This window comes from Pongo abelii, chromosome 23, assembly GCF_028885655.2.
Source record: "Pongo abelii isolate AG06213 chromosome 23, NHGRI_mPonAbe1-v2.0_pri, whole genome shotgun sequence".
Taxonomy (NCBI): Eukaryota; Metazoa; Chordata; class Mammalia; order Primates; family Hominidae; genus Pongo; species Pongo abelii.
The window spans coordinates 37,623,409-37,643,288 of record NC_085929.1 but is presented as its reverse complement, the minus strand read 5'-3'; the positions used below and the strand labels follow the sequence as shown (position 1 = coordinate 37,643,288).

General features: G+C 44.2%; 1 protein-coding gene across 1 annotated transcript in view; it reads right to left on the bottom strand.

The window, feature by feature from the left end:
• RNF185 (ring finger protein 185) overlaps positions 1–19,880 on the bottom strand; it is a 46,031-nt gene that overhangs the window by 4,496 nt on the left and 21,655 nt on the right. The window contains 5 exon segments of the mRNA NM_001131148.1: positions 853–970; positions 5,457–5,511; positions 6,871–6,983; positions 9,770–9,788; positions 15,643–15,866. Of these exon segments, the coding sequence (NP_001124620.1) occupies positions 853–970; positions 5,457–5,511; positions 6,871–6,983; positions 9,770–9,788; positions 15,643–15,818 (481 nt within the window). The 5' untranslated portion in view covers positions 15,819–15,866.

Here is a 19,880-nt window from a genome sequence, read left to right as displayed (position 1 = left end):
TGTGTACCAAGGACCAGGGTGGGGATGAGAATAACTGGGATGACCCAGTTACCATCTTTAGGGCATGAGCTCTTGGCGTGAACCACACAATGGTCACTTCTGTACCATATGCTGAGTCCAGTGCACATGAAGCTCCAAGTGCAGGCAGAGCTCAACCGATCATGGCATCTCTGCAGGCTCCACAGTAAGGATCTTGGCTTGGGTGTCAGACTGCGATAGAGTTCAGGGCACCCACCTCATTGCCTTGCTCTATACCAAATGCAGATGGCACTTTCAAGCAGTAGGAGGGAGAAATGCAGCAGCAGTTGGTAGACCTAGGCATGGTTCCCACAGGGCTGAGGCTGCTTGTGACCAGCCTCATGTTGTGTCCTGAAGGAAGCTGGACAGAGATGCCAGAGAATGGAGATGCCCTCACTCCTTATGGGTCATCTCGCATTTCCAGGCCCCCAAATGGTCAAAGTGGGGAGTAAATGTGCAGAACTAGGCTTTTCCTCAGCTGAGTATCACTTACAGTTTTCCATTTTATAGACATGGGGTATGTCTTGGTAACATTACTGAGCATTTTCTGATCTGTTAAACGGAGCTAATCACACACCTGTTCCATAGGGTGGTTGTGATGATCCCCTGAGCTTGGAATGGAAAGTGCTGTATATATGCATGCCTAATAGTTGGTAAGTGCTCAACATTGTTACCATGTCTGTAAGTGATCTAAAAACAGCTTAAGATATTTGGAAAGGCTGATTATCCATGTAGTGACAATTATCTGTAACTTATATACTGCTGAATTCCAAGGAGCTTTCAAACAATATTACTAAGATATCTTCCTAATTTCTCAAGGAAATAGGGTCTTACCTGGAGGAGGCCGCCCATCGTTTATATTAAATGCTGTGGCAAATATCCCAAAGGGAAATGCCCCAATTCCAAAAGACATCTGGAAGCCACCATCTCCAAATCCAAATCCTTGAAATCCCTGTGTGGAAGAAAGGCAATTAAGGGCAGGAGAATCAGGCAGGTTTCTCCTGTGCCTGTCAAAACTCAACATACCTCACGTTGTCTTGCATGTGGCACCTACCTCTTCTCCCTACCTTGTGCTACATGTTTCGAAGGTGGGGGACAGCTTTTCCTCCCATATATACCCTGAAGTAGAGGAACTCTGGCAAGCCCTCTGCCCTTTTAGCCTTAGCTTCCAGCTAAGAATCTACGAATGGGCCAAAAAGGACTGGCTCTGACCCAGTGTGAAACACTCTGCTGACATAAGTCAGCACTCACAGGGCTTGAGGATATTTTCCAGAGTCCCACATTAGCTAGTAACATCTTCTACATGCTTTATAGGAGCAATATTGACAGTCACCCCTGTGCCCAAGGGAACATCAAATAAGCTACACATTATCTTTAATAGCAAAAATGTTGAAACTCTAATTAGCCAACAATGGAAGTCATGATCAAAATCTTGATACATGCATTCAAAGAACCATTATCCTGACTTAAGCGGTAACACTGAAAAACTCTTGTGACCAAGTTATCAGACAAAATTGTTTGAACACTGTGGTCACAAGTACATGACAATATGTAGGTATATGGACAAGATACAGATTAAAATTTTTTTTAAGATTGTTACATATAATTTTTACATTTTAAAACACCTTAATGTTTTCTGATTATAAAAGTAATATATGCTTGCTATAAGAAACTCACACATTACAGAAATAATTGACAAAGAGAGTCAGAGATCTTCTATTCACCTTCCTACTTCACAGCCACTCCACTTTACCTCTGAAATAACCACTGTCAGCAGTTTGGTGTATCACTCCCAGTTTTCTTTCCTTGTGCATGTTCTACACTGCATCATCTTTCACATGAAAAGATTCAGTAGGAACAATACTGTGAATAAATAACTCCCTTTTTTAAAGCGTGAGCTCTATGCTAGGCACCATGTTAAGCACTAGGACACATAAATCATGTTTAATTTTTACATTGGCTTCATCTGCATTTCACAGATGACCAAACTGAGGCTTGGAGAGGTGAAATAACTTGACCAAGGAGTACAGTTTAGATCTAAAACTAGGTCAATTTGATCTGAAAACACATGCTTTTCTTTTTCTTTTCTTTTTTTTTTTTTTGAGACAGGGTCTCGCTCTGTCACCCAGCCTGGAGTGCAATGGTGCAATCATGGCTCACTATAGACTCAACCTTCCAGGCTCAAGCAATACTCCCATCTTAGCCTCTTGAGTAGCTGGGACCACAGGTGTACCTCTCCATGCCTCGCTAATTTTTAAATTTTTTGTACAGATAGGGTCTCACTTTGTTGCTCAGGCTGGTCTCAAACTCCTGGACTCAAGTGATCCTCCCACCTCGGCCTCCCAAAGTGCTGGGATTAGAGGCCAGAGCCACTGTGCCCGGCCTTCATGCTCTTAATTACCATGTGCATCTTTCAAATATTTTTTTCTCTTCCCCTGCATCCCTGATGAGAGGTTTAGAACAAATGATTTTAAAAATAATAAAAAGAAGACAGACTATTGGGCCAAATGCTCTTCACAAAGAGCTCAATGGCCTTCATTTATGAGTCTTTTGCAAGTCACAAAAGTAGCTGCTCTCCATCACACACTGAGCAGCCTGGCATCTAGTTCCAAACTTCTTGCCAGATGGCATCACCTATAAAGCCTAACAGCTGACTTAATGAGAGGGCAAACCTAAAGGGAAGGAAAACAAAGAGTTTCCATCTCCTCAATACAAAATGTCTCCTACTCAGTTCATGGTTGAATCTAACTGCTCCTGGGACTGAGGCTGCCTTACCTGGGAAGGTGCAATTGTTTCATCAGGAACCACAGATTCAGTCAGTGCAATCCTGAGGACTAACCATTCTGCTTCCCTTCTAGCAACATCTATATGATCTCACCAGTCCATACATTTGGTGGGATTATGTTCCTGGGCCAGAGTATGCAAAAAAACATTGCTAGTAGCTGCAGGTGCTTATAAATGCTAGAGGTATGCACTTTGGTCATCAAGGCCCTGGCCTCTGGCTTCCGGGGGCCTCTGATTCCTCCATTAGTTGCTAATGCTCTGTAGGAAACCAAAACCTAGGAATGTTAAAGTGATGTCACCTGGTGGTCAAGAGCAGAGACTTCAATACCAGCCAGATCTGGGTTTCAGCACTGTATGTGTGGCCCTGGACAGATCACTTTACCTATCTGGGCCTCAGTTTCCTCCTCCGTTAAATGAGTTGATGTGAGGCTTAAATGAGATCATGCATATAAAGTTCTTAACATATAGTTATTTCCATATAGTAACCATTAAACAAGTGTTCACTGCTAGTATTATTCTTAAGAGTAATCCGGAGAAGACAACCTTAATTTCTTTTTTTTTTTTTTTTTGAGACAGAGTCTCACTCTGTCGCCAAGGCTGGAATGCAGTGGTGCGATCTCAGTTCACTGCAGCCTCTGCCTCCCAAGTTCAAGAGATTCTCCTGTCTCAGCCTCCCGAGTAGCTGGGACTACAGGCACATGCCACCACGCCCGACTAATTTTTATGTTTTTAAAAAAGCAGAGACAGTTTCACCATATTGGTCAGGCTGGTCTTGAACTCCTGACCTCAGATGATCCACCCGCTTTGGCCTCCCAAAGTGCTGAGATTACAGGCGTGAGCCACCGCGCCCAGCCAAGAACCTTAATTTCTATCAAGATCCCTGACTCAATAATCCTACTCCTGGAAATCCTAATAAAATGCCATTATTCAAACTCAAAAAAAAAAAAAAAAAAAGTGGCAGTGTGCGGTGGCTCACGCCTGTAATCCCAGCACTTTGGGAGGCCGAGGAGGGCGGATCATCTGAGCTTGGGAGTTTGAGACCAGCCTGACCAACATGGAGAAACCTCATCTCTATTAAAAATACAAAAATTAGCTGGGCGTGGTGGCCCATGCCTGTAATCCCAGCTACTCTGGAGGCTGAGGCAGAAGAATTGTTTGAACCCAGGAGGCAGAGGTTGTGGTGAGCCGAGATTGCACCACTGCACTCCAGCCTGGGCAACAAGAGTGAAACTTCGTCTCAAAAAAAAAAAAAAAAAAAGTGTGAAAGATGGTTATTGTAGCATTATTTAAACAGCAAAATGGGTTAACAACTAAAAGGTCCTTCGATGAGGAAAACCCAAATTATAATGAACCAAAACTCAATGGGTTCCCAGTAACAGCATGGAAAAATAAAAAATAATAAAAAACTCACTGGGATAAATGGCAGCCTAAATAATAAAGAGGACACTTCAGAGCATCATGGAAAACCTGCCAAAATTAAATTTTAAAGCAAACAGAATGGTGATGGCTACATAAAAATACATATGCACAGCATACAGATGAAGAGAACATGAGGAAATGAGAATATACTTGTTCTGGGCTCTTGGCAATGGTGGGTAAATATTTTGCTTTTAAAATTTCTTTAACATTTTAACATAATTTTTTTAAGAGTAACATTTGATGTAAATATGCAAAAAATTTAAATGTTTTTGTTCCTAGCCACTAGACCACCAGAGATAAATGTGCAATTTTTTTTAGCCAGTAATCTTACTTCTAAGAATTTATCCTAAGCCAGGCACAGTGGTTCATGCCTGTAATCCTAACACTTTGGGAGGCCGAGGTGGGAGGATTGCTTGAGCCCAGGAGTTAGAGACCAGCCTGGGCAACATAGTGAGACCTTGTTTCTACCAAAAAAAAACAAACAAAAAAAGACAAAAAAACCCCCAAAAAACTAGCTGGGCATGGTGCCGTGCACCTGTGGTCGCAGCTACATGGGAGGCTGAGGTAGACTGAGCCCAGGAAGTCGAGGCTACAGTGAACTGTGATCACGCCACTGCACTCCAGCCTGGGCTACAGAGTGAGACCCTGTCTTATCCTAATAAAATAATAATGAACATGCTCACAAATTTATCTATAAATTCATCAGGATTTTTTTTAACTTGGAAAAAGAAAGCCACTAAATGTCTAACAAAGGATTGAATTATGTTAAATCCACACAACTAAATGCTAAACAGCCAGTTAGTAAAATATTGCTAGCAATGTAAAATCTCAAGATAATACTAAAAGACTCCCACTCACACAAAGAAGGCACTAAATATCTGTAGAACAAATGAAATTTTAAGAGAGGGTTACAAAACAGGAGCCACATATTGTAAAAAACAAAAAACCAAAAATTGTAAAAAGTATACACACATCTGTAAAATACACGCATAGATTTGTAAAATTTGTGTGTATATATAATTATAGAAAAATGGAAAAGAAAATAGAACCAAAATGTTTCCAGTGGTTACTTCTGGATTGGTGTGGTTATAAGTGATTTTTCCCCCTCTTTTCCTTTCTGTATTTTACAAGTTTTCCTTTACTTTTATAATCAAGAAGAAAAATTGTAAGGCTAAGAAGGAAACTTCTAAAGCCATCAGCTCATTTGTAGAAGCTTCTCCTAGAATGTTCCTCACCCCTCTATTCTCCGGCTCTGGTCTCTGTCCTTGAGGACGAGGAGGGGTCTTCTCTCTGAAATAGAAATGGTGTAAAATAAGTCTATTACAAATTGCTTTGAGTTGCTCCCTGTGAGGACCTGGAGCTCTTTACCAACAGGGTCAGGGCCATAGCCTCTTTCTTGCCCAGGACATGAACTTATGCCAGATTAATTCTCCAAATACTAACTCTTCATTCTACCTGCAACTGTTCTTCCCACGTGTATAGAGAACCAGGGAGAAAATCAGCTTGTTATGAGATACTCACCAGATTGCACTACAGCCTACTCCTCTTACAGAGATCCTGACTCAGATCGGTTAGGAATCATGGCCAGATGCCTTCCCTGGGCCTGTTACAGATACCAGAAATCCCAAATCCATACTGGAACAGCGGGTGGGTTGTCAGCAGTAAGGGCTGAGGTTCATGGTTTCTCTGACCTTCCCCTATTAACTTCAGCTCTATCTCCCACTATTCTTGGCCAAATACCCGATGCTATTATTTTTGAGTCTCACCCCCTCTAATCACTCAACCCATGAATACTCAATTGAGGGCTTAGTTATACAATAAGCATTATGCAGGATGCTATAATACTAAGACTGATGACAGACCCAACCCTTGAGGTGTTCATGGTTTCAAGGGGGATAGAGCCAGTCACATGACAGTGTGGTGGGAACTGGGTGAGAGCAACTAATGTGAAGAAGACAGACCACTTCAAGGAAGAGGGGACTTTAGGGCTGCTCATAAGAGATGAGTAGAAGTTAGAGGAGCAGGTGGGAATAGAGGGGTAGCTTGAGCAGGACTGGGGAGGGAAGAAGGCAGAAGAGAGAGCAAATACACAGGCTGATAAATGTGAAAGAGCAAGTCCCTTTAAGAGAAGTCTAATATGTCGGGTACACAGCATATGCTAGGCTAGATGGATAAAGGTAAGAGATTCTTCTGGAGAGCTTGGGGATGCCAGACCATGAAGGGCTCCCAATACTTGTGTTTGTTGAATGCTGGACCCATGCACATCTCCATTTCTAGAAATCCCAAACTCCACAAAGTCACCCAGATCCTGTTTCCTCTCCCCCCATGCTTCATACATCACTGATGCAGCAACCCTACTCCCTGGAGCCTCTCCTGCTACATATCCTGCTTCCCAGGCTGCAGAAATGCTCTTTCACAGGGCTCTGCACACTTGTGACTGGGATGTCTGTTCACTGCTGGGTCCCAGCAAGTGGCAACTTAGATCCCCTCTCTTCCCTCCCCTCCTAGCTGACTCTCATCTGGATGAGACTGCTTCGAAACCAAGGGATCATCCAGTACTAAGTAAATGGTGGGGTTAGGGGATGCTGAATGGGAGTGAATTCACGTCCAAGGGGAGAAGTGGGTGGGAGAGGCATCCTAAGTCCTCACCTGGGGTCCTGTTGCCCAGTGCTGCCCCTTCCATAGAGGGGGATGACCTTGTCTCGGCTGATGCCAGCTTTGCAAACAGGACACACCTGTCTGTTAGGTCTGGTCTCCAACCACTGCAAACAGGAGAGAAAAATGCATGGATGGCCCAAGACCCACCAGAGTGATTAGCCAGAGCCACCAGAACAACACAGGCCAGAGGCCTCAAACTGGGAAACACCAGCATGAGCAGGGAACACCTCAAGGAACCCGACTCCTATTCCTTCTCCTACCATTCAACAAATACTTACCAGTGGTAAAATCAAAATTGCCTTTAAATATCATCATAACTGGCCGGATGCGGTGGCTCATGCCTGTAATCCCAGCACTTTGGGAGGCGGAGGTGGGTGGATCACCTGAGGTGAGGAGTTCAAGAGCAGCCTGGCCAACAAGGTGAAACCCCGTCTCTACTAAAAATACAAAAATTAGCCAGACATGGTGGCGCATGCCTGTAGTTCCAGCTACTCTGGAGGCTGAGGCAGAAGAATCGCTTTAACCTGGGAGGCGGAGGTTGCAGTGAGCCAAGAATGCACCACTGCATTCCAGCCTGGGCAACAGAGCAAGACTCTGTCTCAAAAAAAAAAAAAAAAAAAAATCATCACAATTAAACAGGCTTCTTCATGCTTTGTTTATCTCTAGGGCCTCCTAGCAACACAGGGGGAGGGAAACTGCAAGCCTGGGGCTGTCAAGTCTGACATACCCAGCCTCAATTTAGGCTGCTGGTATAAGTACAGCAAACTTTAAATCCCCACCTTCCCAGTAGGAGCAACTGTATTTTCCTGTCAGTCATATTCTTCTTTCTGTGATTTCTCAATTTTTTTTCCCCAGACAGAGTCTTGCTCTGTCACCCAGGCTGGAGTGTAATGGCACGATCTCAGCTCACTGCAACCTCTGCCTCCTGGGTTCAAGCAGTTCTCCTGTCGCAGCCTTCCAAGTAGCTGGGATTACAGGCGCCTGCCACCGCGCCCAGCTAATTTTTGTATTTTTAGTAGAGACAGAGTTTCACCATGTTGGCCAGGCTGGTCTCAAACTCCTGACCTTGTGATCTGCCTGCCTTGGTCTGCCAAAGTGCTGGGATCACAGGCATGAGCCACCGCGCCAGGCCAATTTCTCATTTTTATAGCATTTCCCCAACAACTGTGTATCCCAGGCATCAGAATCAGGAGACAAGCTGATCATTTTCTGGCGACTTACCACATGCTAAAGGATAGATTTTGCTCATTATCTAAATTTGCTTAATGCTTTTTATGTACTTTCATTGATTTTTTGCATTCACCTATTTCTTTCAATATAAAAAAATCCCGTTTTGGGTTTATCAGGCCCTTTCACTGGTTACATTAAAATTTTTTGTTTAGGCCAGGCGTGGTGGCTCACGTCTGTAATCCCAGCACTTTGGGAGGCTGAGGTGGGTGGATCACCTGAGGTCAGGAGTTCAAAACCAGCCTGGGGAACATGGTGAAACGCCGTTGTCTCTACTAAAAAGACAAAAAAACTAGCCGGTTGTGGTGGTGTGCACCTGTAATCCCAGCTACCCAGGAGGCTGAGGCTCAAGAATCACTTGAATCCGGGAGGTGGAGGTTCCAGTGAGCCAAGATCTCACCATTGCACTCTAGCCTGGGCGACAGAGTGAGACTCTGTCTAAAAAAAAAAAATAAATAAATAAATAATAAAAAATAAATTAATTTTCTTAAAAAAACAAGTGATAAAAATGTTTTTGGTTTTTTTTGTTTGTTTTTTTTTTTTTTTTTTGGTTTTTTGGTTTCTTTTTTTCTCGAAACAGAGTCTCACTATGTCACCCAGGCTGGAGTACAGTGGTGCAATCTCAGCTCACTGCAACCTCTGCCTCCCAGATTCAAGCGATTCTCGTGCCTCAGCCTCCCTAGTAGCTGGGACTATAGGCGTGCACCACCACGCCCAGCTAATTTTTATATTTTTTGTAGAGACAGGGTTTTGCCATGTTGGCCAGGCTGTTCTCAAACTCCTTGCCTCAAGTGATCCACCTGCCTCGGCCTCCCTAAGTGCTGGAATTACAGGCGTGAGCCACCACACCTGGCCAAAACGTGTTTTTACAGACATTCTATAAACATGAATCTAGGACTTCAGGGCTGAGGAGATGGCAGCATTGAACGATTTTATTTCCTACTCTTACTGTTCATAGCTCCAAAACTTATGTGTTACGTGTTCTTCATAAACTCACAGTCAATATGTACTACCAGGTCCCACTGGGGACAGAATGTGCAGCCCTGTTCCCACCTTCTTTCTCCCATCCAGATTCTGAAGCTTTAGCAGTCTGGAATTTCTGTCCTCCCCCACATTCCCAGGCCACCTACGAGTGTGGTACTCTACTGCTGACGACCAGGGAGACATTCAGCTGGCTGTGATTATTCACAGCCACTTGTGAATGCCAGGCCCAGCTCTGTCTCAGCAAGCAGGTGCTAAAGCTGGGAAAATAGACTTTTCTCTCCTCACAAAAGCTCTTTGTTGACACCAAAAAAGTTTTCCCCTTCCTAATATTTTCATAACCTTTAAGGGCTGGGGGACTGTTGATATGATAGGAGGTACTGTTTCAACAGAAGCAGAATCTCAAAAATAAAAAGGACCTAACATATTATCAATCCAATCCAATTTATGAATGAGTAACCGAGACCCACAAAGGCCAACTGTGGCAGAATTAGGACTATCCCGATTTCATCAAGTGCCTGTCAGTGGGCAGGTATGTAAAGAAGGCTTGGGGGCGCGGTAAGTAAGCAAATGAGCCCACATCCAGGGCAGATTGCAGCTTCTGACAGCAGTCTCCTGAGACTAGGGCTGTCTTGTGCAACCATAGCTGATGAAAGACAAAGTAAAATGAAATACATCTTACCTGATGTAAACATGGCCAACTGTCAGAGTCCCCAGGGCAACCAGTCATCAAGGAGAAGGAGAAAAGGGGAAAGGAAGAAAAATGCTTTCATTAGCAGAAACACTTGATGGGTGGAGTGGTAGTAACAAAATGAGAAAACAGGAGTAAACTATGGAGCACTGCATGCCCACTGAGGTTCTGTAGGGATTACTGGTATCGGAAATCAGAAAAAACTGGGATAAAAATCACAGAAAAAAAACAACGCAATGGAGATAAGACCCCAGCCTCTGCCCCTGAGATCTCAGTATATGTGAAATCCCCAGGGCTCAGACCACACAGACCCAGCTTCTCTACAAATCACCCTGTGAGAGGTTATAACATCTGAAGGAATCCAATAAAAGCTAAGGATGCCCTGTGCAAAAAATTGACGGGGGCATTCACATACACATGTACTACACACTATTTTACACTCAATTTCAGGGGGTTCATAGCCTCCTCGGGCTCACAAGGGATGTGTGGACTCTCAGGTAGTCCAGATCCAGTTTAACAAAATCTTCAGGCTGTCCTCATCCTTGAGAACTCTCCTAGCAGGAGGCAGCTTAAAAGTTCAGGTCTACTCTAAAAGCATCTTTAAGTAATAGAAAGGATGGGGATGCTACTTGACAGAAAGGGTTACCTTCAGCTTAGAGAGCTGCTGTCCAATCTCTCCATTTTCAAATGAGGAAACCAAAGCTCAGAAACATAAAAATGAACTGCATCAGGATTAAAAAAAAAAAGTCTCCGGACTTCTAGTTCATTGCCCTTTCTATAATCTAACACCACATACAAAAAAAATGACATTTACAGAATTGAAAGAAAAGTATTCAACTCCACTTTTTTTTTTTTTTTTTTTTTTTGAGACAGAGTTTTGCACTTGTTGCCCAAGCTGGAGTGCAGCTCACTCAGCTCACTGCAACCTCCGCCTCCCAGGTTCAAGCGATTCTCCTGCCTCAGCCTCCTGAGTAGCTGGGATTACAGGTGTGCGCCACCACGCCCAGCTAATTTTTTGTATTTTTAGTAGAAACGGGGTTTCACCATGTTAGTCAGGCTGGTCTCGAACTCCTGACCTCAGATGATCTGCCCGCCTCGGTCTCCCAAAGTGCTGGGATTAAAGGTGTGAGCCACCATGTCTGGCCCACATTTTTAATTTCGTTCTCTCGTTTATTTAGTCAACACATATCTACTGTGTACCTACTATGCAGGCCAGGACAGTGGAAAATGCAGGCATGGCTTCTGTACCTCACATACCAAGTATCTTTAGCTGAGTACACTTTGAACTCAAAGGATAGTTCCTTTTCCAATTCCTGAACCACAGTTTAGCTTCACAAACCAAATACATAATCTTCCTGGCCATAACACCTGACTCCAACATTAATCTTGCAATGTCATTCTAAAATGAGTGGAGAACACCCCAAATCATGGCAGATCTCCACCGGCAAGTTCCCTTAAAGGCTCTAGGGGAGAAGTGGAGGTGAACGAATGACCCTCAGGGGAAAGTCAGGCTTTATAACAATGACCATTCCTCCCATTTATTAAGCAATGATAGTCATGTATCACTGAACGACAGGGATAGTTTTGAGAAATGTGTCATTAGGCAATTTCATCATTGTGTGAGCATCATAGAGTGTACTTACACAAACCTAGCTGAAATAGCTTACTACACACCTAGGCTACATAGTATAGCCTATTGTTCCTAAGCTACAAACCTGAATAGCATGTGAATATCGTAGGTAACTGTAACAGAGTGGTAAATATTTGTGTATTTAAACATACCTAACATAGAGCCAAGGTGTGGTGGCTCACGCCTGTAATCCCAGCACTTTGGGCGCTGAGGTGGGCAGATTATTTGAGGTCAGGAGTTCGAGACCAGCCTGGCCAACATGGTGAAACCCCATCTCTATTAAAAATACAAAAACTAGCCATGTGTGGTGGCACATGCCTGTAAATCCCAGCTACATGGGAGGCTGAAGCACGAGAATCACTTGAACCCGGGAGGTGGAGGTTGCAGTGAGCTGAGATCGTGCTACTCAATCTGGAGTGCCATTGCATTCCAGCATGGGTGACCCGGTGAGATTCCATCTCAAAAAACAGACAAAAACCAGGCTGGGCGTGGTGGCTCATGCCTGTAATCCCAGCACTTTGGGAGGCTGAGGCGGGTGGATCACCTGAGATCAGGAGTTCGAGACCAGCCTGGCCAACACGGTAAAACCCTGTCTCTAATAAAAATACAAAAATTAGTCAGGTGTGGTGGCACATATGTGTAATCCCAGCTTCTCGGGAGGCTGAAGCAGGAGAATCGTTTGAACCTAGGAGGCAGAGGTTGCAGTGAGCCAAGATCACGCCACTGTACTCCAGCCTGGGCAACACAGTGAGACTCCTTCTCAAAAAAACAACAAACAAACAAACAAACAAAAAATCCAACATACCTAACATAGAAAAGGTAACGCACTGCTCTATGACATTATAAAATCACTAGATTATAGGAACTTTTCACGTCCATCATCATCTTATGGGACCGCTGTTGGATATATAGTCCATTGTTGACCAAAATGTCATTATGTACTGCCTGACTGTACTGTGTGCCATGCTGTGGCTGAATATCTTTTCATTTCTTAATGTCACTGGATGGTCACATTAACCTATGAGGCAGTACCATTATCTCCATCTTACAGATGAGGAAACCAAAGTACAGCAAAGCTAGCAGATTTGCTCAGGGATGCACCACCCAGACTGGAAGCATCTGTTTCATTTTAGAGTCTGTGTTCTTTCCAATGGCATTCTGCCTTAAAAAAAAAAAAAATTGATAGCAGGCGTGGTGGCTCACACCAGTAATCCCAGCACTTTGGGAGGCCGAGGCAGGCAGATAACGAGGTCAGATGATCGAGACCATCCTGGCCAACATGGTGAAAACCTCTCTCTATAAAAAATACAAAAATTAGCTGGGTGTGGTGGTGTGCGCCTGTAATCCCAGCTACCCGGGAGGCTGAGGCAGGAGAATTGCTTGAACTTGGGAGGCAGAGATTGCAGTGAGCTGAGATTGTGCCACTGCACTCCAACCTGGTGACAGAGCAAGACTTCGTCTCAAAAAAAAAAAAAAAAAATTGACACAGGGCCGGGCATGGTGGCTCACGCCTGTAATCCTAGCACTTTGGGAGGTCGGGGTGGGCAGATCACTTGAGGTGAGGAGTTTGAAACCAGCCTGGCCAGCATGGCGAAGCCCCATCTCTACTAAAAATACAAAAAGAAAATTAGCCGGGCGTGGTGGTGCGTTCCTGTAGTCCCAGCTACTTGGGAGGCTGAGACAGGAGAACCACTTGAGCCCAGGAGACAGAGGTTGCAAGTGAGTCAAGACTGCACCACTGCACTCCAGCCTGGGCAACAGAGCAAGGCTGTCTCCACACACACACACACACACACACACACACACACACACACACAAAAGATATACAATAGCTGTACATTTAAATATATATATAGTTAATATATATATAAAATACATAATTAGAATTTTAATTTATAATCTTAAAATTTATAATTATAAAATTTAATAAATACACACACACACACACACACACACACACATATATATTTTTTTTGAGATGGAGTCTTGCACTGTTGCCCAGGCTGGAGTGCAGTGGCACGATCTCAGCTCACTGCAATCACCGCTTCCTAGGTTCAAGATATTCTCCTGCCTCAGCCTCCCGAATAGCTGGGATTATAGGTGCATGCCACCACACCCAGCTAATTTTTGTATTTTTAGTAGAGATGGGGTTTCACCATGTTGGCCAGGTTGGTCTTGAACTCTTGGCCTCAAGTGATCTGCCCGCCTCAGCCTCCCAAAGTGCTGGGATTACAAGCATGAGCCACTGCGCCCAGCCAGAATATATATATACATATATATACACACACACACACACACACACACATATATATATATACACATATATATATACACACACACACATATATATATATATAATTTTTTTTTTTTTTGAGATGGAGTCTTGCTCTGTCACCCAGGCTGGAGTGCAGTGGCGCGATCTCAGCTCACTGCAAGCTCCGCCTCCCGCGTTCACGCCATTCTCCTGCCTCAGCCTCCCCAGCAGCTGGGACTACAGGTGCATGCCGCCACACCCGGCTAATTTTTTTGTTTGTTTTTTAGTAGACACAGGTTTCACCGAGTTAGCCAGGATGGTCTCGATCTCCTGACCTTGTGATCCGCCCACCTTGGCCTCCCAAAGTGCTGGGATTACAGGTGTGAGCCACCGCGCCCGGCCCAGAATATATATATATTTTTAAGAAACAGGGTCTCTCTCTGTCGCCTAGACTGGAGTGCAGTGATACAATCATAGCTCACTGTAGCCTCGAATTCCTGGGCTCAAGCCTTCCTCCCACCTCAGTCTCCTGAGTAGCTAGGACTACAGGCACCGCCACCATGCCTGACTAGTTTTAAACATAGTGGGGCCTCACTATGTTGCCCAGACTCATCTTGCACTCCTGGGCTCAAGTGATCCTCCCACCATAGCCTCTCAAAGTGTTAGGATTACAGGTGTGAGCCACTGAGCCCAGCCATAATAGCTGTACATATTTTTTATGTTATATGTGATAATTTGATACATTCACATAATCAAATCAGGGGTATCCTGTCTTTTAATTCTTAATTTTGTCAATCATTTCAAGTCCTAGTTTTACGATACCCTGAAGTATCTGAATTTCTAGGAGAATGTGGATCACAACAGCTTTTACACAAAATGGTAATTAGGGCAAGAGCCTCAAGAACAAAAATCTCTGCTTCATTCTATTTATTCACCAATAAATTGATGTTTTACGCTGTTGCCAACTTAAAATCCCTTAAATATTGTTTAAACGGCCTTTTCTTCACACGATTTCTCTGCTCAAAAATATTCATTACCTCTATGTCCCTTTAGTCGAATCTGGGTTTGATAATCTGGCTCAACACTCCTGTAACCATTATTTTTCCTAACACTCCCAGACCCTCATCCACAGTGCTGTGAGATGTATACAGTAGCCTCAATGGTCTCAGATGAGTCCAACAGTGCATGTGCCTGTCCCTAGAAACTCCCTGCCTTGGGGTGACACACACACCTTTCGCCTTTACCTAGCATTTTTTGATCGACCTTTCAAGGTTCAGCTCAAAATCTCAAGACAAAACACACACACACACACACACACACACACACACACACAAACAAAATCCAACCTTCACCTAGCACCTAGGTTCTCAGAGCCAGAAAGGGCTCCTGTAACCATCAAGGCTGGAACAGACACCAACCTTGACACTTCATTTTGATGAGTGTATCTATCTATATATAAACATAAAATATAGTAACAATTATAGTCATAGCTGACACATAGTATTTACTGCAAGCTATGTGCTCTTCTAAGACTTTTACACATTTTGAGTCATTTAATGCTTGCAAACGACCCTGTAAAATGAGGCAGAATGTGTGTAAGCACCTTGTCCAAGGTCAAACAGGAAGGTGGCAGAGTCAAGCTTCAGAAGGAGGAAGCTCAGTTCCACAGTCCTTGCTTATAACCATTATGCTATACTGCCTCTAGGCTCAGCAAAGCAAGTAGCAGGTAGTAAGTGCTCACTAAATGGTAAGTATTATTACTTTAGAGATGGGGAGAAGGAGCTCAGAGTGGAGACAGGATTTGCCCAAGGTCATCCAGCTCATTGGTAGCAGAGTTGGGATGGGAACTCAGGTCTCTTGTCCCTTGAGCCTGAGTGTATTCCCAAAGTGAGCAGGAAGCATTCTGCTCCAAACTGCCCAGGGCCACAGGCTTTCCAAACTTGGCAATGTGCTCTCTGGGGTGGGAGCAGGGGTACTGACCAGAAGAGGTGGCCACACAGGCTGATGACGGCATCCTTGGCTGTGTCCAAGCAGATGTTGCACTCGAAAGTGCTGTCCTGCCCTCCGCTCTCACCAGCGCCATTGCTGCTCCCACTGGGCCCCCCTGCACTGGAGTTCTCAGGAGATGAAGAGGCCGAGGGCCCCTTGCTTGCCATCCTTGGCTGTCAGCGAAGCTCTGAGTGAAGACTCTCCCCAGGGAAATCCTAAAAGGCAGAGAACTCTTGATTGCCCATTTCTGCCGCCCTCTCCCCCCAGCTTCCATGCCAACATTCCTGTCTTCTCTCAGCTACAGAGCTGATTATGACTGAATCTCTGAGCAGACTTCCCAAAGCGCTACAGAAGACAAGAGTTGTAGGGCACTACCCAGAGAGCAGTGACCCAGAAACTTCTCATGAACATGGTCCAGAATATATCACACAGATACACAAACTCCACCAAATACAGAGCAGCCTCCAGATGGTTCTCCACAGGAACCAGGACCTTGTCTCACTCGTATTTAGATTCCCCCATGATAATCAACCCAGGTGACAAATACATGCTAAATTAAATGGAATGTTCAGGCTGTCCAGCCTCTATATTGGCAGGTGAATCTGCTGAGGCAGGAAGGTTGTGATTGTCATATGCCAGAATTTTTTTTTTTTTTTTTAAGAGACGGAGTTTCACTCTGTCGCCCAGGCTGGAGTGCAGTGGCACAATCTTGGCTCACTGCAACCTCTGCCTCCCGGGTTCAAGTGATTCTCCTGCCTCAGCCTCCTGAGTAGCTGGGATTACAGGTGCCTGCCACCACACCTGGCTAATTTTTGTATTTTTAGTAGAGATGGGGTTTCACCATGTTGGCCAGCCTGGTCTTGAACTCCTGACCTCGGGTGATCCACCTGCCTCAGTTTCCCAAAGTGCTGGGATTGCAGGTGTGAGCCACTATGCCCAGCCCATATGCCAGAATATTAAGAAATTCCTGTAATTATGAAAGGTTAGGAAGCTAACAAGGACCAGAAAGATCATCTGGTCCAAGGTCTTCCATATTGCAATCTTTTTCAATCCTCCTTCTGCCACATTGGAATACTATTCACCTTATTTTATCTAAATATATCAACTTTTTAGCTTCAGTACATTTAAAGAGGTTTATGTCACTGTAATAAATGGAAAACCAGTAATACTTACCATAAGTAAAAAGGTTAATATAAAAGTAACAAATGAAAAGTTTACCCTCATACCACCTGACATCACCTGGCACACTCATACTATGTTTTGGACAATCTTGATCTGGTCCAATTTCTTTAGGAAACTGCAGTTACCTCAGCTAGCTGACTAATGTGGGGCTGAGACTGGGACTCATGGACACCCTGTCTGCACCGTGCCACTACATACTAAACTGGCCACTAAATGCTAGTATAAACAGACCACTGTTGACTACCACCTCCAAGTCAAAGAACCCAGCCAGGAGTTGAACAAGAAAGAGGATAAAACCAACACCAAGGGATACTCAGGAATTCTGGATGCGCATTAAGAATCTGTCAGGAGCCTTATCTGGCCTCATCACCTCAGAAATTCCAAGTAGGAAATGTTGGCTGGCTACCACAGTCAGAGAAGTGGAGGCCTGGATGCTGGACTCAGCCTCTAGCTTGCTAGGTGGTTCTGGGAACCTCCCTTTCCCTCTACTGATCATAGTTTTCTCATCTGTAAAATGAGGCACTGGACTCCCTGGTGTCCTGGGTGGCCCCCTCCAACTCTTAAGACTGTGCCTCTCCAGGTCATCTTAACCTATTGTTACCTCCAAAACAAGCGGCCCCTTCCTTCACAAGTTTAGGACTTACCACTGGAACACCAGAAGGTCGCCCTGTTGTCAGCTTCCAGAGTATGAGAAGACAAGGACCAAAAAGTTACAGCCTTCTCAGACCCAGAAAGCTTCCTGCCTTCACACGGTGGACTCAGAGCTCCGGCCTCATGAGCATCCCTCACCACGATACCAGCTCAGTGACTTGAGCAGAGAGAGGAGGCCAGCTCACCACTTTTTCACTCAGTTACATCATTTTACATAATGTCCCAGAAGGGTAGCTGGATGCTGGCGGCACCAGTGCCGTGCGCTGGCCTCGGCTCCAAGACCTTCTCTCTGACCTTCCTCCTCTCCATATTACACGTGCTCTCTTCATCTTAGGATAAAACCCACTTTTGAGGGCCACATTACTGTCTTTCCTCATTATTCCAGCTCAACAATCCTAAGTACCCAACCTATGTGTGTTTCTTTAAAAAAAAAAAAAATCTTAAAAAATTAAAAATTATGCATATAGATTTTGGAAAGACAACCATAAAGTCAGATCAGTCACATCAGCCTCCTGATGTGATGCAACAGAAGTACACAGCACCACCAATGAAGCATGTTTGTGTTAAAACTCAGACACTAATCAAGCATCTAAAATGAATTACTAGCTGGGCATGGTGGCTCACGCCTGTAATCCCAGCACTTTGGGAGGCCGAGGCAGGTGGATACCTGAGGTCAGGAGTTCAAGACAAGCCTGGCCAACATGGTGAAACCCTGTCTCTACTAAAAACACAAAAATTAGCTGGGCATGGTGGCGCACGTCTGTAATCCCAGCTACTTGAGAAGCTAAGGCATGAGAATCACTTGAACCCGGGAGGCGGAGGCTGCAGTGAACTGAGATTGTGTCATCCCACTCCAACTTGGGTGACAGAGAGAGACTCCATCTCAAAAATAATAGTAATAATAATAATAATAATAATGATAATAAATAAAATAAATTACCCATTTACAGAAAATATGGAGGATAGGTGCAAGTATTAAACGACTCCATGAAGATGTAATCAGCCAAATCCAGAATGTGGGACTTTCTACAGGACAAACAATAAAGTTCTACAAAAAATAAATAGCATGGACAGGATTGGGGTTATAGATTGAGACACGAGATATTCCAACCACTTGTAGTATGTGGGTCTTACTGGAACAAGATTCAAACAAACCAACTGTACAAAGACACTTGTGACATGACTGACAAAAACTGTTTAGCCTAGGTATTACTCGATATGAAGGAATTATTGTTGGCTGGGCATGGTGGCTCATGTCTATAATTCCAGCACTTTGGGAGGCCAAGGTGGGTGGATCGCTTGAGCTCAGGAGTTGGAGACCAGCCTGGGCAACATGGTGAAACCCTATCTCTACCAAAAAAAAACAAAAAAACAAAAAAACAAAAATTAGCTGGTTGTGGTGGTGCATGTCTATGGTCCCAGCTACTCCAGAGGCTGAGGCAGGAGAATCGCTTAAGCTTGCGAGGCGTTAAGTTGCAGTGAGCCAACATTATACCACTGCATTCCAGCCTGAGTGACATAGTGATTCTGTCTCAAAAAAAATAAATAAATAAAAATAAAAAATTAGCTGGGTGCGGTGGTGCACACCTGTAGCCCCAGATAGTCAGGAGGCTGAGGTGAGGGGATCATCACTTGGGCCTGGGAGGTAGAGGCTGCAGTGAGCCGTGATTGTGCTGCTGCACTCCAGCCTGGGTGACAGAGTGAAACCCTGTCTCAAAAAAAAAAAAAAAAAAAAAAGGAATTACTGTTAATTTTGTTGGGTATGATAATGATATTGCGTTTTTTTTTTTAAACAAAACCTGATCTGCTAGAGACACATTTTTTTTTAATATATATATTTTTTTATTATACTTTAAGTTCTAGGGTACATGTGCACAACGTGCAGGTTTGTTACATATGTATACATGTGCTATGTTGGTGTGCTGCACCCATTAATTCATCATTTACATTAGGTATACCTCCTAATGCTATCCCTCCCCCCTCCCCCCACCCCACAACAGGCCCAGGTGTGTGATGTTCCCCTTCCTGTGTCCAAGTGTTCTCACTGTTCAATTCCCACCTATGAGTGAGAACATGCGGTGTTTGGTTTTTTGTCCTTGCGATAGTTTGCTGAGAATGATGGTTTCCAGCTTCATCCATGTCCCTACAAAGGACATGAACTCATCATTTTTTATGGCTGCATAGTATTCCATGGTGTGTATGTGCCACATTTTCTTAATCCAGTCTACCATTGTTGGACATTTGGGTTGGTTCCAAGTCTTTGCTATTGTGAGTAGTGCCGCAATAAACATACGTGTGCATGTAGAGACACATATTTTTGAAGGAATACAATGTTTGGGATTTGCTTTAAAATACTCCAGGGGGAAAAATAAAAATGAAGAGAAAAGATGAAACAA